This window comes from Lolium perenne, chromosome 7, assembly GCF_019359855.2.
Source record: "Lolium perenne isolate Kyuss_39 chromosome 7, Kyuss_2.0, whole genome shotgun sequence".
Lineage (NCBI taxonomy): Eukaryota > Viridiplantae > Streptophyta > Magnoliopsida > Poales > Poaceae > Lolium > Lolium perenne.
Window position 1 is genome coordinate 10,563,668 of NC_067250.2, and position 25,539 is coordinate 10,589,206.

Below are 25,539 nucleotides of genomic sequence, written 5' to 3' on the forward strand. Positions count from 1 at the left end.
TTTGTGGCATTGGTCTCGCCTTCGTGGCGACCACACTCTTCCAAACGTAGACGTACGTTTCCTCAAAAGGAAGGAACTACGAGAATCATCTCCGTGTCTCCGCGTGCTCCACTCTCGGGTACACTATCTTTGATTGCTCTATTATATATTGTTTAGCTATATCTTGCTTAGTTGTAGATCTTGTCATATAGGTAAATTCACATAGTTGCATATCTAGAGAATTTACCTTTGTGTCAAGTCTAAATTGAAAAAGAACTAAAAATTTGTTAGCACATAATCACCCCCTCTAGTGCAGCATACGATCTTTTCACCGAGTTGATTGCGTAGGAGAATCGGATCATGTTTGCGGACTTGAGCATCATAGATCCAGAGCAAAGAGCATGGTTCAATAAGAAACGAGCCATCATCCACAAACCTGACACTTGATCGTCCACATCTATCCTACTTTGATTGTGCCCCTTTTGCAACCTGTCTAGCTCGTACTTATATGCACTTTGCGATTGGACAAAATTTGGAACCACTATTTTAATTGGTGAAATTGGTTCAAAATTGAAACCGTTGCGGGCGGACATAAAATGTATCGGGTCGTTAGGGCTACCCTCGATCCAACCGGGCATTTTTGTGACAACGAGAGCAATCCCTCTGTTCTCTTTTAATTAGCTCCAAATTTTTAGTACAAAATTATTTAAATTAAAATCAATGAACAAAAATGAAAAGAGTATCTTTGTTCTAGATATATCCATATCTTTATGAGACAGCGATACTTATTTTAAAAGTATGTTCGGCCCTACCAACCCGATTGAGAGAGAAAATCACGCTAAATATTTATGATAGATTTAATGAATTTATATATTTTAACTTTTACATTGTACACTTTCTTATTTTCTTTATTTTTCCCATGTGCAACGTGCTGCGACGATAGAGAAGCAAAACCAAGTTTTATCGAAAATCTGTTTTTAAAGGCAACTGCACCTACAGAAGTGACGAATATTTTTGTGAAATAAACCAGAGTGACATCAGCAGTGACATCATTAGTTTCACTTTTTATCACAATTTTTCATATATCACTTTTGTTTTATAAAAAAATCACTTGTGTTTTAATTATTAATTTTATATTTAAAAAATATCAAAAGGCTTACCATTCCCGCTTAGGAAAAATCGAGACAGAGGGATGGTCAGGCCACGACAAGGCCACCAGCGTCATCTAGTCAACTCCTGTTTCGGCGGATATGAGTATAGCAGATCTCGCCTTTGCTCCGCTCCTCCGCTCGCGCTGACTCTCTGCTCCTGTTAGCGGCGGGCGGTGATCTTTGCTCTACATTTCATCGGCTCCACCGTCGCCGGGATAGAAGATGTGGCGGCTGAAGGTCGGGGAGGGTGGGGGCGACGCGTGGCTGCGCACCAAGAATGGGCACGTGGGCCGCCAGGTCTGGGAGTTCGACCCCGACGCGGCCGACCCAGACACCCTCGCCGCCGTCGACGCCGCGCGCCGGGAGTACACCAGCGCGGGGCGGCACCGGCTCAAGCACAGCGCTGACATCCTCATGCGCATCCAGGTAACGGAATGCCCACTCCTGCTCGCTCTCGCCCCCTCTCTCTGTCCGTTCGTTGCGTGCCCCGATTTCCAGTAGTACTTCTGCTTGGCAGGGATTTCATGCGCAGTAACTATGCCGAATGCAAGTTAAACCAATCAAATACACCAAGTGCCTTAAACAAGTCAGATCGGATCTTGCAAGTTGCACACGTCCAGTCCAAATTCTGGATGCGAACGGCCCTCCTTTCCCGTTGCTGATAGCATTTAATTGTATTATAATCACAAGTAGGAGTACTATATATAGTACTACGCCCAAACTATAGTCAAGTATATGAACATGTGCTGACACTCTTTTTTTTTTTAAACGAGAGGGGGGATGTCGCCTATTCAACTTTCAGAAACCCAGAAATAACTAGGTGTGCTACAGCTCCAGTAGAAAATTAGATTTGTAAGAGCATTTGGATTTGAAGGTCTACAATGTTGAAAACATACTTTGTTGCATGTATTTCAAGAAAGGCTTTTACCAAGTCTCAGTCTACTGAGATTTTCTTTCTAAAGCCTCAATCAGTTTAGAAAAGTTTAATTGCATTTTTCTGAATTGATTCAGACTAAAGAAAATCTTATTTAACTGACATAGATGAGCCCTTAAAAAAACAGAAAATGTTGCTGCTATCCCCACTAGTCATTTTACTTACCTTTTGGATTCAAGGCTTAACCCAAATAATGGTTAATACTCTTTGGGACTGAATTAGGAACAGAAGCTCATTTGTTAGTGTTCCAGCAGTATCTAGCAGTAGGGCAGACCAATGCTGACGTTCCAGTACTGAGATTTTTGTGGGGAGATCTTTCCTTTTTGTTTCTACTACTTCACTTCAACTTGCTACGGTTCTATGTGCTGGCCTCGAAACTGGTGTCTTTTCTGCTGTGCGACAGCATCACCCCCGATTGCTCATAGCATTTGGGCTTTTGTATGTCCTGCAGTTCACGAAAGAAAATCCACTTAAGTTGAACCTACCTGCTATCAAGCTGGAGGAGAACCAAGATGTCACTGAGGAAGCTGTGTCGACCTCTTTGAAAAGGGCGATCAGCAGATTTTCTACTCTCCAGGCACATGATGGACACTGGCCTGGGGATTATGGTGGTCCTATGTTCCTTATGCCAGGATTGGTACTTCCTCTGGCTGAGCAGTTCATTTAAAACTTCTTCACGTCATATGGAGAACTTACTCATTGCTTTTTTATCTTTTACTCAGCTTATAACACTATATGTGACTGGAGCACTGAACACTGTTTTATCTTCAGAACATCAGAAGGAGATCCGCCGATATCTCTATAATCATCAGGCAAGGATCCAGTTGCAAACTGTGTCAACTTACAATAGATAAATCAATTTTTGCGGTGATTATGTGTAGAATGAAGATGGAGGTTGGGGACTGCACATTGAGGGTCCAAGCAGCATGTTAGGCTCAGCCCTGACCTATATTTCTTTGAGATTGCTTGGAGAGGGACCAGATAGTGGAGATGGTTCTATGAAAAAAGGTCGAAACTGGATATTAGACCACGGGGGAGCAACTTATATACCATCATGGGGAAAGTTTTGGCTCGCGGTATGGAATTAACATTCTTTACTCCCTGCAAAAAAAAAACATTCTTTACTCGGTACGATTATTGCTTCCTTTTGTTCAAGCTGATTAAGGCCTAAAAAGTCCTCCCAATTCTGACTTGTTTAAGGTACTTGGTGTATTTGATTGGTCTGGTAACAATCCAATGCCCCCAGAATCATGGATGTTGCCATATTGCCTGCCAATTCACCCAGGTTCGTTTTGCACTACCATATCATTCTTCCGTGTTGCTAGGTTATGTATTGGTCATATGCTTGTTGCTATTGTGCAGGTCGGATGTGGTGTCACAGCCGAATGCCGTATCTACCCATGTGCTACGTTTATGGAAAGAGGTTTGTCGGCCGAATAACATCACTCATAATGGAACTAAGAGATGAACTCTACAAAGTCCCCTACAGCGAGGTTGATTGGGACAATGCTCGCAGTATTTGTGCTAAGGTTTGCTTAACTCAATCTTTCTTGTTGATGTTGACGTGTGTAGGCCAAATTATCAACACTATAGCACAAGTTCATAAGAGGCCATGATTTAACGGAAAATACCAAAGTGGATCTTGTTTTGCCAATGTTGTCCTCATCGAGTAAAGAGTCAATAAGTCCCTTACCAAAAGTATCAAGTCTTTAGCAAGTCCCATTGCCAAAGTACAATCTTTAAGAAGTCCCATTGCTAACATAATAAGCTGAGATAGCCATTTTTTTTATTTCGATAGCAGTTTGCGTTGTGAACTGTTCTTGTTCGAATAATACAGTTTCAGAAATATCCGTAGTAGCATGCAGTTGTTTACTAGTTCTTGGTTCAAGGCTTTAACTTCATCCTCTGAAGCTATAAGCTGCCTACAAGCTTCATGGGACTGGCTCCTACATATACCAGTTTCATGCTTGTTAGCTGTGTTTATTGATCACTTGATGAGCTTGACTATTTTAGTCTGTGTGACTGATTGGGGTGCATCTTGTAGGTGAATGTGATCTTAGTCTTTTTGTTGTCCTAGTCACAACTTGCGACCCTATACAATTGGTGAAAATATCTGGCAGTTATTATAATTAACTATAACTTTATAAAAGGCTAAGCTGCTCTATTTACTTGCTTTACTGCTTGATGTCTATTTAGGATATAATATCTAAGATTTTTCTTTGAGGGTTTTTTCATGTTCTTTTCTTGTAGGAAGATCTGTTCTATCCGCGTCCACTGATACAGGATATCTTATGGGCCACCCTCCGTACATGTATCGAACCAGTTATGATGCATTGGCCTGTGAACAAATTGAGGGAGAAAGCTTTGAACCATGTGATGCAGCATGTTCATTACGAAGATGAGAACAGTCAATACATCTGTATTGGTCCTGTGAACAAGGTAAACTGAAGAATGTGATTGCTTGTTGATCCTCTCCCTTTTTCTTACTTATTACTTCAGGAATCAAGAAGACCATTGCATCTGTAAAGAGGCAAATGTCATAGCTGCAGTTCTTTGTTTTATGGCATGCCCCTTTAATATTTCTGCTCTTGCTGGGCAGATTTCCAGTTTCTACTGTACTTTACCTGCTTCCAAGTGTTATATGTGAACCAAACTATTTCTTCTAGAGCTTGCTACTTAACTGTGATTGCAGCTACATATATTATTGTTACTTCTGCCGCAACTGTGCATGCCATGATTACATCTTGGGAGTTATAGCATTTGTTTTTGAAACATGTTCTATGCCACAAGGACTTGTGGACGCTGGATACCATCCAATGCTAACGTAGTTTACTGCAGTGCCAAACCTCTACAGTCCTCTCTAAAGCATATAAATGTCAAACGAGCACTGTTGTCAAGCTTCTTAATTACTATGAAGTTCCTTTCCTTTTTTCTTTTCCAAATACACAATGTTAGCAAAACCAGAAACTTTCTTAAGGCCTTAATATCTATGGTAGTTTTCTTAGTCATTTTAGTCATATATATTCACATTTTGTACTTGTTGCTTTCTCCATATCTGGTTTATTTAGCGGAGAAAGGATTCTCTGTCATATTTGGTGATTTGTTATTCTTATCCGTAGATTGCGAACTTTTATACCAGAAGTTTATACATTAATGCCTAGTTTAGCTTAATATTTCTCTTTTTTTTCATATTGTTCAGCCTACCATTGTAAAAATCTCTGCAGGTACTAAATATGCTTGCTTGCTGGATTGAAGATCCAAATTCAGAAGCATTCAAGCTCCATATTCCAAGAATCTATGATTACTTGTGGGTTGCTGAAGATGGCATGAAGATGCAGGTCATTTGTTTTTCTTATACATAATGCTTACTTTTATCAACAAGAGTGGTGGCTAGAGTTTTCTTCTACTATCCTCACCCAAGGAGATACCTCAGCCACTGGATGCAATCTGCAATCAACGTTTCAGAAGTGTTGGACTTCGTGGGCTAAAGTTGGGCTACCAACACACCTCCATGTGAAGGGACATAGCCCATCACTTCTATGCCCTAATGAGTTTTTGTTTACCTCTTTTACTTTCCGTTGTCAGCCATTACAACAAGAAACCTATCGATATGCATGTTTTGTAGTATTTAGATGCCAATGGAAAATTGTGTTGTATCATATTCTGCTAGCTAGTAACCATTTTTCTGTTTATCTCAGTCCACCTTTCAAAATGTATGTAACCTAGTGCATCCATCACTAGCTTTTCTTTTACTTTGACAGTAAGCAATCAAGTTTCTGTATATTGTAGTGCTATGGTGGCAGCCAACTCTGGGACACAGCTTTCACAGTTCAAGCTATTGTTGCTACTGGCTTCATTGATGAGTTCGCTCCCACTCTTAAGCTAGCGCATAACTACATTAAGAACTCACAGGTATATTCTACATGCCTTTTTGTTTACCAGCCAACATTAACAAAAATTCCAGTACTTAGTACAGAGAACTTACCTTTGCTCTTCTATGGAAGGTTCTTGAGGACTGCCCTGGAGATCTGAGTTATTGGTACCACCACATATCTAAAGGTGGATGGTCCTTTTCTACTGCTGATCATGGTTGGCCTGTATCAGATTGCACTGCAGAAGGACTAAAGGTGATTTACGTTGTTTGTATTACCAACAAGCAACTTTATTTTGAAATTTAAACTTTTATCTTTTGAGATCTTGGATGTTTTGTTCTGCCACCATATGGAAGCTCTGTGTCATGCATAAGAATCATTGTAACTCTCAGGTGTATAAGGTTGACACAGAGTGTTAGCGTCAACTATCAAGTTCATCAGCATAACCATCTTAAAATATTTTGATCCTTGATATTATCTTTAACTTCAGGCTGCATTATTGCTATCCAAGATTTCTCCAGAAATTGTGGGCGAACCAATGGAAGTTAACCGACTCTATGATGCTGTCAATATTCTGATGTCTTGGATGGTAAACATGTTCAAACTTTTTGATGGTCTTAGTTGTAAGTATTTTATGATTTTTTCCTGCAAGAAGGTTCTTGTAAACCTGCCATCTCGTGTGAGTACTAAGCCTTGGAATTGTAAAATGGCAAATATTTTAAAATATTGTAAAGTAGCTGCATGTTCCAAGAATCTATGGTCAAATAGCGTACTTTATCTGCAAGTGCTTTGTGTCTTCAGGACAAGCTGGTAACTGGTGTGATATTTGTTCATATTGAGTAATGTTTCTATGATTTATAGGAGAAATACTATGTGCAAATCATAAAGCAAGACTCATTATTGGAGTAGTGGTATTAGTTAAACACCAAACCATCTTGCTTTGAAATTTGTATTTTTCATTTATTGGTTGCTCCGGTTGCTCTATCTATCTTCCGTGAACAGACTCCTTGAAGACCAAGAAAATATATTTTGAACTCACCGAAGTTTTTTTTGCCATAGTTTTATTCTATATGTTTTCCTTACATATACCCCATGCACATTTCTTTCATAGGAGCCATGCCTAATTAATATTTTTATCCTTCACAGAATGAAAATGGTGGCTTTTCAACATATGAACTCACAAGGTCTTATGCCTGGCTAGAGGTAAGTTGAACTTCTTTATGACCCTGCCTCCATTGTTCATGCTTTGCTGCTATCATATAGAGATAGTCATGTGCTTTCTAGTTCCTAATTCAAATTATGGAATACCAATTCAGAGAAATCAGGCACCTCCATTAACAACTCATGTGCTTTCATTTCTCTGCTCTTTTTGTACTGTGCTCGAGTTTTAATATAAAAATTACACCGTAGGGGCTTCCCCTACGGTAAAGGTGTCAAAAAAAAAAAAAACTCATGTTGAATTAATACAAGTTTGCTTGACACTTTGACTCAATGTTGCTTTTGTTTGAAACGTCAAAGGAGCACGAATAATATGATCTTCAATTTTCATTTACAAACATTTTTCCTTCTAATTGTCCAACATGTTTAACCTATATTTGTATGATTTATTGAATTATTCAGCTTATCGGCCCTTCTGAGACCTTCAGCGACACTATGATTGATTACCCGTAAGGTCCAATAACCCTTCTATTGTCGGTTTTTATGCTGCATCCAGACAGAAGATAAACTGAAAAAATGTAACCCTCAATTCGTGGCAGGTACGTGGAATTGACTTCAGCAGCAATTCAGGCCTTGACATCATTTAAAAAGCTCTATCCTAGGCACCGCAGGGAAGATGTAGATAACTGTATCAACAAAGCTGCCAAGTACATAGAGAGCTCTCAAAGAAGTGATGGTTCATGGTTAGTTTTCAGGCTTCACGTGAAAGAATGCAAGTACAACATGAGTATAACATTCAGCATTGTTCTCTATATATTTGTCTGTAGGTATGGGTCTTGGGGTGTTTGTTTCACCTATGGCACATGGTTTGGAGTGAAGGGATTAGTTGCTGCAGGTAGGACGTTCAGTAATAGTCCGGCAATCAGGAAGGCATGTGACTTTCTGATGTCAAAAGAGCTTGCTTTCGGTGGCTGGGGAGAAAGCTATTTGTCATGTCAAGATCAGGTAGATTCATTTATATCTAGTTTGTGGATATACATTCAATCTTTTTTTCCTGGAGTACATTGATATGTTCCGCTGGTCATCATCATGTAATCAAGATTTTAGATTTGTGTGGATTTTAGGGATAATTTCCTGATGAGTTGGTCTCTTGGACCTCCACACCATCTTATGCATGGCTCAACTTAGGCTTACTCTTGACTTATACACTAGAACACTGTAAACTCTAGCAGAACACTAAGAAGCCAACAGTTCACTAGAATACTCAAGACTCCCCTAGGACACTACTTTTACACTAACTCAGACTCCCAACACTTCCCCTCGAGATGGGCATGCGTTAACCACCATAGCCATCTTGCTACAACTCCATGGCACTTACTACTACCATTGCACATCTAGCTTACAAGTACAGTAGTACGCAAAGATACATGAGAGCATTTTACTCTAGCTCTTATTCCATCAGCCGTCAAGTGCCCACTAAATTCTTACCATCCAAGTTCTGGCTCATGCAAGCCATCACCATCACCGTGCACCGCCTCTACATCAAGCTAGCCACCTCCAATCCCACTCGCGTTTGGCCACGGTTGCCTCTCCAACCATGCACCTTCTCGCACCGGCACCTACAACAGAGGCACCACATCCCTTCTACCATCAGCTTGAGCATCATCATTGCCTCTTGTCCTAATCCGGTTTCCGCAGAACCAGGGCTGCCTCCCCTCCTCACCAGCTCCTACAGAGCCACAACTGCCTCACCTTGTCGATGCTTCTTGACCAAGCACGATCGTTGTGCGATGCCCCTCTCAGCACCTGACTTTCACCTGTCCTACGCCTCTCTAAGACCGTCCCAGCCTTGACATCTACCTTCTCTCCATCAAACCCCCAGTTATCAACCTGACTGGTGAGGCTGAAGTGAGGTCATGTAGATGTGCTCAGGGCTCACCTGGTTGATGAAGTGAATGTCTCACCCCCTTCAAGCATCATCATCTCTCCCCCTTGCTGCAAGTACTACAAACAGCAGCAACATCACCAAACATCAGCAGGACTATCTTGTTTCTGCCTCTGCAGTACATATCCCAAAGCCCCAGATAACAACATAGCAATACAGAATAAACGGCATATTTCCTCTTTCTCTCTGTTTCTCTATATGCATCTACCTGCACTTGTGTCTGCTTGTTCTCTTTTTCTCCAAACCAAACTACTTTCCCTCTGCATGATCCTGTACGGAGCAGCAACCACAAGGTTCACGCGACTCACCTCAGAGGTTGCTAGCGCCCGCACAAAGCAATGAGGTGCGGCCTCCCGCCACCTGAGTGGCTACAATGTGGCTGCTGTTGTTGACAAGGATAGAGTTAGCGCTGCAGTGGTGGAACAGTCGTGGCTTGGGTTAGGATTTATGACTAGGAGGAGGAGCCTGGCTCTGATACAGTGGATTTTAAGGAAAATTTCTGGATGGGTTGGTCACTTGGACTTCCACACCCGCTTATATATAGCTCAGCTTAGGCTTACATCTTGACTTATACACGAGAACACTCTAGAATCGAGTAGGACACTACTTTTACACTAACTCAGACCCCAACAGCTTGTCTATTAGAATTTATGTTCCTACAACTTAGTACGGGTCAAGGAAACAGGCATCAACTGGAGATAAAAGTTCTGTCATGTATATATTGTTTATGTAAAGAGTCATTCGTCCTTTTTTTCTCCGACTTTCACCTTTATTAACAGCTGCATTCCCCTGTACATGATATTGTGTTCATGCATCTTGATTCTTAGATTGACATAATTTCTCTGGGATCATAAGAAACTTCGTTCCAACCTATAAGCATTTTTTTTATTTGCATTCACTTAGGTTTACACCGATCTTGAAGGCAAGCGCGCTCATGCAGTCAACACTGGTTGGGTCATGCTGACCCTAATTGATGCAGGACAGGTGCGTTTACAATTACCGTGAGGATTGTGATACCATAAAGTAATGAATTGATTCAGAATGGTACTTAAATCTCGATCGGGTACAGGCTGAGAGAGATCCAACACCTCTGCATCGAGCAGCAAAGGTTTTGATCAACTTACAGTCAGAGGATGGGGAATTTCCTCAGCAAGTAAGTCATATATAAATGTTTTTCTTCTCAATGTAAAAAACTTTGCTATAGATCCAAAATAAAAGGTTCCTTGTAAACAGAAGTGCTAATGTGAACATTTTTTAAGCAGTTCATCATGACAAACCCAAGCAGCAAAAACCTTGTTACTGATTGACCATAGAACTGCTAACATCCAAAATTAGCAGATAATTGATAGTACACGGCTGATTTTGTATTTGCTGCACTTAACAGGAGATAATGGGAGTCTTGACCAAAAACTGCACGATGAGTTACTCCCAGTACAGGAACATCTTCCCTATCTGGGCACTCGGAGAGTATCGTCGCCGAGTCTTTGTTGCGGGCAAGAAATAGTACCACATTTCTTGGGCATGTGCATTGGAATCTCAGAATCTGTGGGTATATCAATCTTGTCACCTTCCTCTTCAGGACTATCAGGCAATAGCTGTTCAGAGTTCTGTGACACATTAATCACTTCATCAACAGAGGCTTGAGATAGTGCCAGGTTGGGATTGAGAATCCTCATTCAAGTCAGCAAAGTTGTCTAACTCAGTATTGGGTGTGAACACCTGCTTGTCTGGTTGAACCTCATCATGAACCTGAGACTGAATATTTCTACTCTGAGACATTAGATTAGGGTGAGACAATGGGGTCCAAAACGAGTCGAGATCTAGACTACTCAGCTCAGCTCGTATTACAGAATAAGTGAGCTCAGTTTGACTTGAGCTGGAGGTCAAGTGCAGAGTTTGTTCATACTCCTGTAAAGATGCTGAGCTTCTTTTGAGCCGAATTAAAAAAATACTAAAAAATACTAAAAACCTAATCAGTGACAGTTATGTATGCATCCATATAGAACAGTAAAAAATCTCAGGCCTGTTAGAAGGCAATGAATATTTTCCTTCCAAGAAAATAGAATAAAAGATGAGAAACTATTATAGTTTACACTCTATGTACTTTGATAGAATACTTATAATGCTGCTAGTTCGAGCACATTTTAAGTCTAACTCTTGATGCTTACAATACGAGGGGAAGTCGTTTGATGGATTAGTACAGAAAGAAGTGAGTTTGTACATACGAATCTGGTGCTTCTGAAGGGTTATACCATTCATCAGAATATGGTCGCCGCTTGTGGCTCCTTAATTCCCCTGATACTTTTGTTGTACTACGGTACTACCAATGGTGGCCAGAGCTTTCTTCAAGACATTTGGGAGGTTTTCAAGGAGGGCCTTTTGGCTGCCATCGATCAATTCAACAATCTTCATGTGACTCACCTCCAATGGCTTAACTACGCAAACACTATCCTATTGCCGGAAAAAGACGGGGCAGAGGGCATTGGCGACTTTAGGCCCTTTAGCCTCTTCCATGCCATCGCCAAAATTATTGCAAATATGATTGTGCTTTGGCTTGCCCCCCCACCCCCCCACCCCCCCTAATGAATGATCTCATCTCCAACCCGCAAAGTGCATTCATAAAAAATAATATTTATAACAACTTCATGCACGCTCGTAATCTCGCAAGAAGGCTACACGCGAGCGAAATTCAGTCCCTCCTTTTTAAGCTCGACATCGGTAAGGCGTTTGACTCCCTGAGATGGGGGTTCACCTCCAGCTTTTAAGGATGCACGCCCCCCACACCCCTAAGGTTCCGTGATTGGATCGCCGCAATCCTAAGCTCCTCATCCTCATGTGGAGTGTCCGGCAACCCTATGAAGCATGGGAGAGCCATAAGATAAGGAGACCCGCCTCTCCCAGCTCCTTTTTGTGCTCTCCATTGACCATCTATAAAAGATCCTTGAGCTGAACACCAATAACGATCTACTCCATAAGATCAGAGGGTGACAGCCATCCTTCACACCTTGCTTTATGCAGATGATGCATGTGTTTTTGTGGCCCCTTACAAGGAGGATATCCAAAACCTCTCTGAATCCATGCAACCTTCGGTGAGGTTGCCGGTTTGAAGATCAACTTCCAAAAGAGCTCGGTAGTTCCCATTCAATGCGATAATATTGATTTGGATGATGTGCTCCTTGGGTTAGCGGTGCTCCCTGTATATTCCTCATTAAGTACCTTGGTCTACCTCTATCGGTTTGGCAACTAAAAGGAGTGGACTTCTAACCTCTTGAAAACAAAATGGCTGGGAAATTTGTCACTTGGAACGGGAAAAACATCAACACGGCGGGCCAGGGAGCCCTTATGAAGTCCGTCATCACCTCACAAGCCATTTTTCATCTTACTCAACTCACCATTCTTATGGGATGCTTCCATAACATGAACAAGATCGCACACGCCTTTTTGTGGGTCAACACTAACAAGGTTACCAGAGGCAAGTACAAGATAAATTGGGAAGCGGTTTGTCTACCTACCAAGTTGGGGGCCTTGGGATCCTTCATCTAGAGAAGTATGCTCGTGAACTAAGGCTAAGATGGCCATGGTTCGAATGGAGGGACCCAAAGAAGTTTTAGGATGGGATGGGAAACCCATGTGATGAGGTTGACATGTCACTTTTTTATGCATCAACTACCATCACTATTGGAAACGGAAATGTTGCACCCTTTTGAATTTCCCCATGTGAAAGAGCAAGCTCTATCTCTATGGTTTTGTGTGTTTGTTACCAACACGTGAATGTATTTTACTGTGTGTGCTCAAGTGTGTATGATTCGATTTTATCACTATGGATGATGACCCACCTTTTGCTAAAGTCTAACATCTGGTTATTCTATTGGATGTTTGATCTCTAGTATTGGTGGATGAGAACATGTTGAGGAGATGTGAAGAAAGAAGATAAGAAATGGAGAAGAATGCAACATTTGAGGGGGGCGGATTATCCGGCCTAACTCTGGCCGGACCATCCGGTCTCCCTCACCTAGATACTCCAAGGAATCCCTAGAAGCTGACACGTGTGTACGATAGGTGTCGGGAGGATGGTATTTCCATCCCCCCTGGATACTCGTTTCGTCCGTCCCCAATGCCGAGAGTTGGCCAGTTCCCATATGTCGAGGCGGATGGTATTTCCATCCGCCCCCGAGATGTTCATTTCGTTCGACCCCAATGCTGGGGGTTGGCCAACGACCAAATGGCAGGGCGGAAGCAACTCTATCCGCCCCACGGAAATTCCCCAATATTCGACTGGGTCATCCACCCCAGTCTACAACATAGCCAAGACCGAATCATCCACATGGGGAGGGGGTGACCATCCGGGGTTAATAAACTCGAATCATCCCCTCCCTCGACGTTGCAACGGCTACATCACATGTACGAGTATAAAAGGGGACCTTCCTCATCAAGATAGACCTGATCAAAATGAAGAACACCATCTCTCCTCCATAGTTCTTGAGATTCAAACACATGGATCCCCCTCCCTAGCCAATCAAACACCTCCAAACTTTGGGAATCGAAGGAGGAGGACTAGATCTACCTATCTAAACAAGAATTTTTGTCATCTGCATTCTCCTCCTTTGTGGAGTTGGAAACCCTAGATCTCCTTTGTGGTGGTCCTTGTTGTTGAGGACGTCTAGAGCTTAGATTTTGTTGTGACTAGTTCATGATGTCGTTGGGAGCCTCCGTGTCCTTTGTGGAGTTGTGACCCAACCTTGTGTGAAGGTTAGCCGCCTCGACCGGACTTTCTTAGTGGACAAGGTGAGTATGCTTTGTGGTGTGCTCACGAGGTATAAGGTGACGCCTTTGTGGAGGTTGGCTCCTTTGCCGTTCCACACCTTCTCAACGTAGATGTACTTCCTCTTGTGGAAAGAATGGCATGAAACATATATATCGCGTCTCGTCTACGCTTATTTCAAGTTATCACCTTTACTTTCCCACTTCCGTCATAAAAATTGAAAAAGGTAAAAACTTGTGTAGCTCCTATTCACCCCCTTCTAGTCGCTAGCCACACCCTTTCAATTGGTATCAGAGTCTCGGCTCTTGATTTGGGCTTCATCGCCTAAGAGTTGGTGAAGTGACCGGCAAAGAAGGGGATGGTATGTCCGTTCTCCCCGCGGAGCAAGTTACGGCGCCACCCTTGGCTAGCATTTCGGCTACTTTGGATGACCTCAAGCAATTGGAGTCATCCATCATGTCACAAATGCAAGCCATGATGGCGGGGTTCCTTGGTACCAAAGAAAATCCTATTCCTAGTGCCGAGGTCTCTCCCTCAAAGGCTTCCGCTGAAATTCCACTCATTGAGTTTGTCCCTCAAAAGGACAACCCTAATGAAGAAGAATAAGTGAGAGGCACCGGCACTTCAACTAAAGGGGGGAAGGTACTAAAGAGGAGAAGAGAGACTCGGGGGTAGTCATGTTGTGCCTCCACAAAATAACTATACGCGGAGTGTCCCGATTCCTATGCCACACATTGTCTCACAATGACCACCTCTCTCTCTAGATGCCTCAAGTTTTGCAAACTGACAATTTTTAATGCAATCTCACATACACAGCTCTTCCACCAAACTATGGCTCGTTATCAAGGAGGGTTTCAAGCCTTATGACCCGGACAATCTCACAAGGAGGGAGGTGGTAGACAATCAACTCAATGCCACCGCTCTCCACATGATACACTTGCCGGTTACTCCCGAGGACTAGGCTCATATCCGCACATGCAAGACCGCCAAGGATGCTTGAGACAAGCTTGATGCTCTCTTCGTTGGAAATGCAAGCATTCAAGATTCCAAGTTCGATGAGGTCAACACCGTCGCCGATGGTTTCGTGATGAATGAAGGAGAGTCCATCGAAGACATGTACCGGTGCCTCATCGCCCTCGCCGTGCAATTGTGAGACCTTGGAGCCTCCTATGCGGATGACACATGGATCAAGAGGAATTTCTACAATGCCCTCTTGCCCTATGAAGAACAAAGGTTCAGCTCCATCCTACAAACTCCGACCACCGACGGATGATATCCAATGAAGTCTTGAGCGAAATCATTGCCATGGATACCTCCAAAAAAAACACGGATGAACTTGTGGCTCATGCTCACAATGCATGGAAGTCCAATCTTCCCCTCAAGGCCACGGTGGAAGATATTGGAAGTGATGATGACTGTATGGATTGGGCTCCCAAAGATATCAAGTATAGCTACCAAGAGAACATGGCGCTTGCAGCCAAGAAGTTTTGGAGCGGCAACAAGGAAAGAGGCCCAATGACAAGAGTTTACTCACTAAAAGATTCACCAAGGGACAACTCAAGATACTCTCATCACGACTCCTCAAGAAGCTTCTCAAGTACACCAAGAATGGCGCAAAAGGCAAGATCTCCTTTGTGGAGTTGGAAACCCTAGATCTCCTTTGTGGGGGTCCTTGTTGTCGAGGGCGTCTAGAGCTTAGATCTTGTTGTGACTAGCTCATGATGTCGTTGGGAGCCTCCGTGTCCTTTGTGGAGTTGTGCCCTAGCCTTGTTTGTAGGTTAGGTGCCTCGGCCGGCCTTGCTCAGTGGAGAAGGTGAGTACGCCTTTGTGGTGTGCTCACGAGGAATAAGGTGACACCTTTGTGGCGCTTGGTACCTTTGTGGTTCCACACCTCCTCAACATAGACGTAATTACTCTTGTAGAAGGAACTACGAGAAACATATCGCGTCTCGTTTGTGCTTTCTCCCAGTTGTACCGCTTCCTCTTCCCCACCCTCTTTTGCTTGTTTCCATTTCCTTGTTTGCATCGCATATAGGTTCATCGCTTATTTCAAGTTATGACCTTTACTTTCCCACTTCCGTTATAAAAATTGAAAAGGGTAAAAACTAGTGTAGCTATTCAACCCCCTTCTAGTCGTTAGCCTCACCCTTTCAATTGGTATCAGAGTCTCGTCTCTTTGTCCGTGCTTCATCACGTAAGAGTTATGGGTGAAGTGGCCTGCAAAGAAGGGGATGTTGTGTTCGTTCTCCTCGAGAAGAGAGGATGGACAAACCGTGGTCATGGTATCTTATGTAAGAAAACCCATGAGTCAGCGGCTCACCTCCTTGTCCGTTGCCATTTTACCAAGAGAGGGTGGGGGTCGATGAAGGAGCGGCTTGGGTGCCTTTCCATTGAGACTGGTATGTCGAGTAGAACCGTGTCTAATCCTAAGGCCATGGCCACAATCACCATGCTTGTTTGTTGGACAGCTTGGAATGAGCGTAGCGGCGAGTCTTCCACAACAAATCCGCTATGCTGACTATTCTCCTGGCATCTTTGAAGAGGGAAGCACAACTTTGGATCACCGCGGGTGCCAAAATATTGTAATATTGGGAGAGTAATCCCTTCTGTTGTACCTTGTACTTCCTGTGTACCACAACGGTGTTTCTTCTTAATTATAGTGGAAGAGGCAAATCTTTTTTCTTCGTTTCAAAAAATATTTAATAAAAGGAGCCTTTACCCTTAAAGGAAACCTGCCTTAATTATGTGCAACTTTGATGCAACCAGCGTCTATGTGCAGTTGTGAGGCGCCAGTGGTTCTTTCTCTTTTGGTGGTTCTTTTATATCGACTTTGAGTGATCGAGAGACAGTAGGACCCTCGAGACACGAGCTGACCCTCGAGACGGAGATGACGTCTCCCCCAAGCAACCTAGCGCCGCCGTCCTCCTCGGCCTCCGCCGCCGCCCCCGTCCATCCAGTCGTCGCTGCCGCCTCCCCTCTCCGACAACAACAACCGCTCCCTCGCTTCTCTGTCCCGCAGTTTTCCCAGGATTCGCGGCCGCTAGTTGAGCGCGCTGCGGTCCTTCGATTTGTTCGTGATGGGATCATCATCCGTACTCCGGGGATAGCGATCTGGGATTCCTCGGTTGCTAGATTCTTCGATTTGAATCGCAATCTCATCTCTGAAGTTGATCTCAATGTTGCAGATATCCCAATTGGATCCGCGCGGGAGTTTGGTGGCATTCAAATTCTGTTTGGTCCGAGATTGGGCTGTGGGTTGGACCGAATTTTTTTGGGTCGAGCCCAACGCTCTCGCTCAAACACGGTCCGTAGATGCGCGTGGATTTCATCTCGCGATGGGTCTGGAGCTTTCTCAGGTTCGGCAATGGCGGATTCTGTTGGGCCTCAGCCCAATACTGTTCATGGAGGATCGCCTTTTCACCGAGATGCGGAGAGGGTCCGTGTAAACCCTCGTTTAGTTGGCACCGGAGCAGTTGTCTTCGTCACATCACCTCCCTCCCCCAGATCTGATCTCGCCCAACCACCGCCTCTCCGCCGCTGGTCTGGAACGGTCGCCGGCGACAACAGATCCTTCGCGCAGATCACCACTCTTCCGCGGATGGATCGGCGGTTCGGAGGGTCGCGCAGATCTCCCCCGAGGAGAAACAACTACTTCGGCTACTGTCCAAGAGTTGGATCTGAAGCGGATCGAAGAGACGAGCAGCGCCGGTGGGAAGAGGAGCGCCGCCGTGATGAAGAATGGCGTCGTGATGAGGCGATTCGGCGTCGTGATGAAGAACAGCGACAGGCTGACCAAGAGCGTTGATACGCGTACAATACGCGTCCGTTGGGAACCCCAAGAGGAAGGTGTGATGCGTACAGCGGCAAGTTTTCCCTCAGTATGAAACCAAGGTTTATCGAACCAGTAGGAGCCAAGAAGCACGTTGAAGGTTGATGGCGGCGGGATGTAGTGCGGCGCAACACCAGAGATTCCGGCGCCAACGTGGAACCTGCACAACACAACCAAAGTACTTTGCCCCAACGAAACAGTGAGGTTGTCAATCTCACCGGCTTGCTGTAACAAAGGGTTAACCGTATTGTGTGGAAGATGATTGTTTGCAGAAAACAAGAGAACAAGATTGCAAGAGATTGTATTTCAGTATAGAGAATTGGACCGGGGTCCACAGTTCACTAGAGGTGTCTCTCCCATAAGATAAACATCATGTTGGGTGAACAAATTACAGTTGGGCAATTGACAAATAGAGAGGGCATGACCATGCACATACATATTATGATGAGTATTGTGAGATTTAATTGGGCATTACGACAAAGTACATAGACCGCTATCCAGCATGCATCTATGCCTAAAAAGTCCACCTTCAGGTTATCATCCGAACCCCCTCCAGTATTAAGTTGCTAACGACAGACAATTGCATTAAGTATTGCGCGTAATGTAATCAGTGACTACATCCTTGAACATAGCACCAATGTTTTATCCCTAGTGGCACAAAGACATCCATAACCTTAGAGGTTCTTGTCACCCTCCGCATTCACGGAGACATGAACCCACTATCGAGCATAAATACTCCCTCTTGGAGTTACTAGCATCAACTTGGCCAGAGCATCTACTAATAACGGAGAGCATGCAAGATCATAAACAACACATAGACATAACTTTGATAATCAACATAACAAGTATTCTCTATTCATCGGATCCCAACAAACGCAACATATAGAATTACAGATAGATGATCTTGATCATGTTAGGCAACTCACAAGATCCAATAATGAAGCACAATGGGGAGAAGACAACCATCTAGCTACTGCTATGGACCCATAGTCCAGGGGTAGACTACTCACACATCACTCCGGAGGCGACCATGCCGGCGTAGAGTCCTCCGGGAGATGAATCCCCTCTCCGGCAGGGTGCCGGAGGCGATCTCCTGAATCCCCCGAGATGGGATTGGCGGCGGCGGCGTCTCAGTAAGGTTTTCCGAATCTTGGCTCTCGGTCATCGGGGGTTTCGCGACGAAGGCTTTAAGTAGGCGGAAGGGCAGGTCAGGAGGCGGCACGAGGGCCCACACCACAGGCCGCGCGGCCAAGGGGGCGCGCCGCCTAGGGTGTGGCCACCTCGTGGCCCCACTTCGTCTCCTCTTCGGTCTTCTGGAAGCTTCGTGGCAAAATAGGACCCTGGGCGTTGATTTCGTCCAATTCCGAGAATATTTCGTTACTAGGATTTCTGAAACCAAAAACAGCAGAAACAAAGAATCGGCACTTCGGCATCTTGTTAATAGGTTAGTTCCAGAAAATGCACGAATATGACATAAAGTGTGCATAAAACATGTAGATAACATTAATAATGTGGCATGGATCATAAGAAATTATCGATACGTTGGAGACGTATCAGCATCCCCAAGGTTAGTTCTGCTCGTCCCGAGCAGGTAAAACGATAACAAAGATAATTTCTGGAGTGACATGCCATCATAACCTTGATCATACTATTTGTAAAGCATATGTAGTGAATGCAGCGATCAAAACAATGTATATGACATGAGTAAACAAGTGAATCATATAGCAAAGACTTTTCATGAATAGTACTTCAAGACAAGCATCAATAAGTCTTGCATAAGAGTTAACTCATAAAGCAATAATTCAAAGTAAAGGCATTGAAGCAACACAAAGGAAGATTAAGTTTCAGCGGTTGCTTTCAACTTATAACATGTATATCTCATGGATATTGTCAACATAGAGTAATATAATAAGTGCAATATGCAAGTATGTAGGAATCAATGCACAGTTCACACAAGTGTTTGCTTCTTGAGGTGGAGAGAAATAGGTGAACTGACTCAACAATGAAAGTAAAAGAATGGTCCTCCATAGAGGAAAAGCATCGATTGCTATATTTGTGCTAGAGCTTTGATTTTGAAAACATGAAACAATTTTGTCAACGGTAGTAATAAAGCATATGTATCATGTAAATTATATCTTACAAGTTGCAAGCCTCATGCATAGTGTACTAATAGTGCCCGCACCTTGTCCTAATTAGCTTGGACTACCGGATCATCGCAATGCACATGTTTTAACCAAGTGTCACAAAGGGGTACCTCTATGCCGCCTGTACAAAGGTCTAAGGAGAAAGCTCGCATTGGATTTCTCGCTATTGATTATTTTCAACTTAGACATCCATACCGGGACAACATAGACAACAGATAATGGACTCCTCTTTTATGCATAAGCATGTAACAACAATTAATAATTTTCTCATATGAGATTGAGGATATATGTCCAAAACTGAAACTTCCACCATGGATCATGGCTTTAGTTAGCGGCCCAATGTTCTTCTCTAACAATATGCATGCTTAACCATAAGGTGGAAGATCTCTCTTACTTCAGACAAGACGAACATGCATAGCAACTCACATGAAATTCAACAAAGAGTAGTTGATGGCGTCCCCAGTGAACATGGTTATCGCACAACAAGCAACTTAATAAGAGATAAAGTGCATAAGTACATATTCAATACCATAATAGTTTTTAAGCTATTTGTCCCATGAGCTATATATTGCAAAGGTGAATGATGGAATTTTAAAGGTAGCACTCAAGCAATTTACTTTGGAATGGCAGAAAATACCATGTAGTAGGTAGGTATGGTGGAAACAAATGGCATAGTAGTTGGCTCAAGTATTTTGGATGCATGAGAGGTATTCCCTCTCGATACAAGGTTTAGGCTAGCAAGGCTTATTTGAAACAAACACAAGGATGAACCGGTGCAGCAAAACTCACATAAAAGACATATTGTAAACATTATAAGACTCTACACCGTCTTCCTTGTTGTTCAAACTCAATACTAGAAATTATCTAGACCTTAGAGAGACCAAATATGCAAACCAAATTTTAGCATGCTCTATGTATTTCTTCATTAATGGGTGCAAAGCATATGATGCAAGAGCTTAAACATGAGCACAACAATTGCCAAGTATCACATTACCCAAGACATTTATAGCAATTACTACATGTATCATTTTCCAATTCCAACCATATAACAATTTAACGAAGAAGAAACTTCGCCATGAATACTATGAGTAGAAACTAAGGACATACTTGTCCATATGCTACAGCGGAGCGTGTCTCTCTCCCATAAAGTGAATGCTAGGATCCATTTTATTCAAACAAAACAAAAACAAAAACAAACCGACGCTCCAAGCAAAGCACATAAGATGTGACGGAATAAAAATATAGTTTCAGGGGAGGAACCTGATAATGTTGTCGATGAAGAAGGGGATGCCTTGGGCATCCCCAAGCTTAGACGCTTGAGTCTTCTTAGAATATGCAGGGGTGAACCACCAGGGCATCCCCAAGCTTAGAGCTTTCACTCTCCTTGATCATGTTGCATCATACTCCTCTCTTGATCCTTGAAAACTTCCTCCACACCAAACTTAGAACAACTCATTAGAGGGTTAGCGACAATAAAAATTAACATGTTCAGAGGTGACACAATCATTCTTAACACTTCTGGACATTGCATAAAGCTACTGGACATTAATGGATCAAAGAAATTTATCCGACATAGCAAAAGAGGCAATGCGAAATAAAAGGCAGAATCTGTCAAAACAGAACAGTTCGTATTGACGAATTTTATCGAGGCACCAGACTTGCTCAAATGAAAATTCTCAAATTGAATGAAAGTTGCGTACATATCTGAGGATCACTCACGTAAATTGGCATAATTTTCTGAGTTACCTACAGAGAAAACAGCCCAGATTCGTGACAGCAAAGAAATCTGTTTCTGCGCAGTAATCCAAATCTAGTATGAACTTTTCTATCAACGACTTTTCTTGGCACAACAAAACACTAAACTAAGATAAGGAGAGGTTGCTACAGTAGTAAACAACTTCCAAGACACAAAATAAAAACAAAGTACTGTAGGTAAAAACATGGGTTGTCTCCCATAAGCGCTTTTCTTTAACGCCTTTCAGCTAGGCGCAGAAAGTGTGTATCAAGTATTATCAAGAGACGATGCGTCGGCATTCTTACCAGGGGTGTTGCTCTTACCTTTCTTACTCTTATTCCTACTCTTTGGTCTAGGGAATACATGACCGCATCCGGGTGTAGAGGTAAAATTTAGAGTGCCTTTCCCAACATCTATGACTGCTCCCATGAGTTTCAGCAGGGATCTTCCAAGCGTGATTTGTCCTGTCCCTACACATTCAATAACGAGATAATCAGTGGATACCGTCCTTCCAAGAAAGGTTGTGAAAACACCTTCAGCTATACCCTTAGGAATTACAACAGAGTTATCCGTAAGAGTTATTTCTTCTCCCCCTTCAGTAAGTCCCCAAAGTGTCAAAGATTTATAAATTTTTTCAGGCATGAGGCAAAACTCGGACATAATATCACAACGAGCAGGAAAAATTTCACCACCAATAGTAGCTTTAACGGTAGGCACCCACATTGAAGGTTCGAAGCTTAATGGAACATAATCATAGTATTCGCGAATTCGGTTATACACTTCTTTTAAACAGGATATATTTGTTTCAATAGTGTTTAATCTATTATGCATGCTAGCATGAGATGGATCAAAATTATTATCGGAGCTAAATGATGTAATCAATTTCCTTATGTCATTAAAAGCTTGATCCCCATCACAATGAAGGAAATCTCCTCCCACTACAGCATCTAAGGCATATCTATAGCGAAGAATAAGCCCGAAATAGAAATTACTAAGAAGCAAACTTAAGGTCATTTTAGGTTCAGTTTTACTATAAGCATCAAAAATTCTAGACCATGCTTCTTTAAAATTCTCTTCACCTCCTTGTTTAAAAGTGAAGATCGATTCCTCAGGTGATAGAGTAACAACTACGGGACTAGACATGATAATAAAGTAAATGCCAGTAACTAATTTTTTTGTGTTTTTGATATAGCAAACAAGATAGCAAATAAAGTAAAACTAGCAACTAATTTTTTTGTATTTTGATTTAGTGCAGCAAACAAAGTAGTATATAAAACTAAGCAAGACAAAAATAAAGTAAAGAGATTGGGAAGTGGAGACTCCCCTTGCAGCGTGTCTTGATCTCCCCGGCAACGGTGCCAGAAAAAGTTGCTTGATATGCGTACAACACGCGTCCATTGGGAACCCCAAGAGGAAGGTGTGATGCGTACAGCGGCAAGTTTTCCCTCAGTATGAAACCAAGGTTTATCGAACCAGTAGGAGCCAAGAAGCACGTTGAAGGTTGATGGCGGCGGGATGTAGTGCGGTGCAACACCAGAGATTCCGGCGCCAACGTGGAACCTGCACAACACAACCAAAGTACTTTGCCCCAATGAAACAAAGGAGGTTGTCAATCTCACCGCTTGCTGTAACAAAGGGTTAACCGTATTGTGTGCAAGATGATAGTTTGCAGAAAACAAGAGAACAAAGATTGCAGTAGATTGTATTTCAGTATAGAGAATGGGACCGGGGTCCACAGTTCACTAGAGGTGTCTCTCCCATAAGATAAACAACATGTTGGGTGAACAAATTACAGTTGGGCAATTGACAAATAGAGAGGGCATGACCATGCACATACATATTATGATGAGTATTGTGAGATTTAATTGGGCATTACGACAAAGTACATAGACCACTATCCAGCATGCATCTATGCCTAAAAAGTCCACCTTCAGGTTATCATCCGAACCCCTCCGCATTAAGTTGCTAACAACATGACAATTGCATTAAGTATTGCGCGTAATGTAATCGGTGACTACATCCTTGAACATAGCACCAATGTTTTATCCCTAGTGGCAACAAAGCACATCCATAACCTTAGAGGTTCTTGTCACCCCTCCGCATTCACGGAGACATGAACCCACTATCGAGCATAAATACTCCCTCTTGGAGTTACTAGCATCAACTTGGCCAGAGCATCTACTAATAACGGAGAGCATGCAAGATCATAAACAACACATAGACATAACTTTGATAATCAACATAACAAGTATTCTCTATTCATCGGATCCCAACAAACGCAACATATAGAATTACAGATAGATGATCTTGATCATGTTAGGCAGCTCACAAGATCCAACAATGAAGCACAATGGGGAGAAGACAACCATCTAGCTACTGCTATGGACCCATAGTCCAGGGGTAGACTACTCACACATCACTCCGGAGGCGACCATGGCGGCGTAGAGTCCTCCGGGAGATGAATCCCCTCTCCGGCAGGGTGCCGGAGGCGATCTCCTGAATCCCCCGAGATGGGATTGGCGGCGGCGGCGTCTCAGTAAGGTTTTCCGTATCGTGGCTCTCGGTACTGGGGGTTTCGCGACGGAGGCTTTAAGTAGGCGGAAGGGCAGGTCAGGAGGCGGCACGAGGGGCCCACACCACAGGGCCGCGCGGCCAAGGGGGGGGGGCCGCGCCGCCCTAGGGTGTGGCCACCTCGTGGCCCCACTTCGTCTCCTCTTCGGTCTTCTGGAAGCTTCGTGGCAAAATAGGACCCTGGGCGTTGATTTCGTCCAATTCCGAGAATATTTCGTTACTAGGATTTTTGAAACCAAAAATAGCAGAAAACAAAGAATCGGCACTTCGGCATCTTGTTAATAGGTTAGTTCCAGAAAATGCACGAATATGACATAAAGTGTGCATAAAACATGTAGATAACATCAATAATGTGGCATGGATCATAAGAAATTATCGATACGTTGGAGACGTATCAAGCGTCTCCGCTTTGAGGAGCGCAGAAGATCTGATGAGCGTCGTCGTCTCGACGAAGAGCGCCAACGTGAGGCGACCCGCATCTCGGAGCGCGTTGCGTGTGAGCGTGCTCTGGCTGAAAGAACCCGCAAGGAGGATGATCTGCGTGCTCGAGATAGATGGGCTCACCGCTCCGAGATGGTTCCTGGAGCTTCCTCCAACCCCAACTCCGTTCGATCTGCTGACGTAAGTCCTGTAGCCCCCTCCTTGCCATCATCTAATACTATTGCTGCAGATGCTTTAGGAGCTGGTTCTTAAAATCAACCACAGCATAGATCTGCAATGGTCACGGATAGTTCTCAATCTCTTGTTTCTTTGCCGGAGCCGGTGGGGTCCTCTGTACCACCACCAGCTCCTGCCTCCATGCCTCCTGCAAGTAGAAGACCTGAAATTCCTATTAGAAATCTTGCATGCTTTACTTGTGGAGGTGATCATCACATTTCTATTTGTCAAGAACGTGATCCATGGGAATACAATGCCCCTTTCTTCGGAAGTGAGGAATTTGGCTCTGGTTTCTACTCCATTCCTGTTCCTGAGGAAGATAACTATCCGGTTGAACAACTCAATTATGCTCACATTACAGTAGAAAAGGGTGAGGTGAATTGCAGAAACATAGAACATGAATTCAATGTCTGGGCAGAATCGATGAAGATCAATTGGCGCTTTTTTGCTAAAGAAGTTTCGGCTACAGAGTTCAGGACACGATTTCCTTCAGCAAAAGCCATTGAAGAACTTTCCCACTTTGGGAAATTATTCATGAGAACTGTCCCTGGTGCTATTATCAGTCTGGAGAAATGGGCTGGTGACATTGAACCTATCTCTGTTATGCAAGAAGCTTGGTTCAGAATAAAAGGGATCCCTGTGAAGTTCAGAAACAAGTCCACAGCTTATTATGCTGCCAGTCTTGTGGGCAAGCCTCTTGCTCTTGACAAGAATTATCTCAGACACTTTGCCTATGTGAGGGTTAAGATTGGCAGCCAAGACTTATCTCTGGTTCCCAATTCCAGGATTGGTGAGATCAAGA

General features: G+C 43.3%; 1 protein-coding gene across 1 annotated transcript; it reads left to right on the forward strand.

The window, feature by feature from the left end:
* Window positions 1–1,151: 1,151 nt before the first annotated feature.
* On the forward strand, window positions 1,152–10,911 carry LOC127311453 (cycloartenol synthase). Its single transcript, XM_051341879.2, has 18 exons — window positions 1,152–1,556; window positions 2,516–2,701; window positions 2,787–2,876; window positions 2,946–3,140; window positions 3,265–3,349; window positions 3,427–3,593; window positions 4,315–4,503; window positions 5,289–5,402; window positions 5,854–5,976; window positions 6,069–6,191; window positions 6,427–6,525; window positions 7,083–7,139; window positions 7,557–7,603; window positions 7,694–7,837; window positions 7,922–8,099; window positions 9,943–10,023; window positions 10,109–10,192; window positions 10,424–10,911. The coding sequence occupies exons 1-18, from the start codon at window positions 1,353–1,355 to the stop codon at window positions 10,541–10,543; spliced, it is 2,286 nt and encodes a 761-aa protein (XP_051197839.1). The 5' UTR covers window positions 1,152–1,352; the 3' UTR covers window positions 10,544–10,911.
* The last annotated feature ends 14,628 nt before the right edge of the window (window positions 10,912–25,539 follow it).

Excerpts from the sequence above, each read along its gene's own strand:
- LOC127311453 (XM_051341879.2), top strand. The coding sequence starts at position 1,353 with ATGTGGCGGCTGAAGGTCGGGGAGGGTGGGGGCGACGCGTGGCTGCGC. Across the intron at positions 2,702-2,786 it reads TGTTCCTTATGCCAGGATTG|CTTATAACACTATATGTGAC; the intron begins GTACTTCCTCTG and ends TCTTTTACTCAG. Across the intron at positions 3,141-3,264 it reads GGGGAAAGTTTTGGCTCGCG|GTACTTGGTGTATTTGATTG; the intron begins GTATGGAATTAA and ends GACTTGTTTAAG.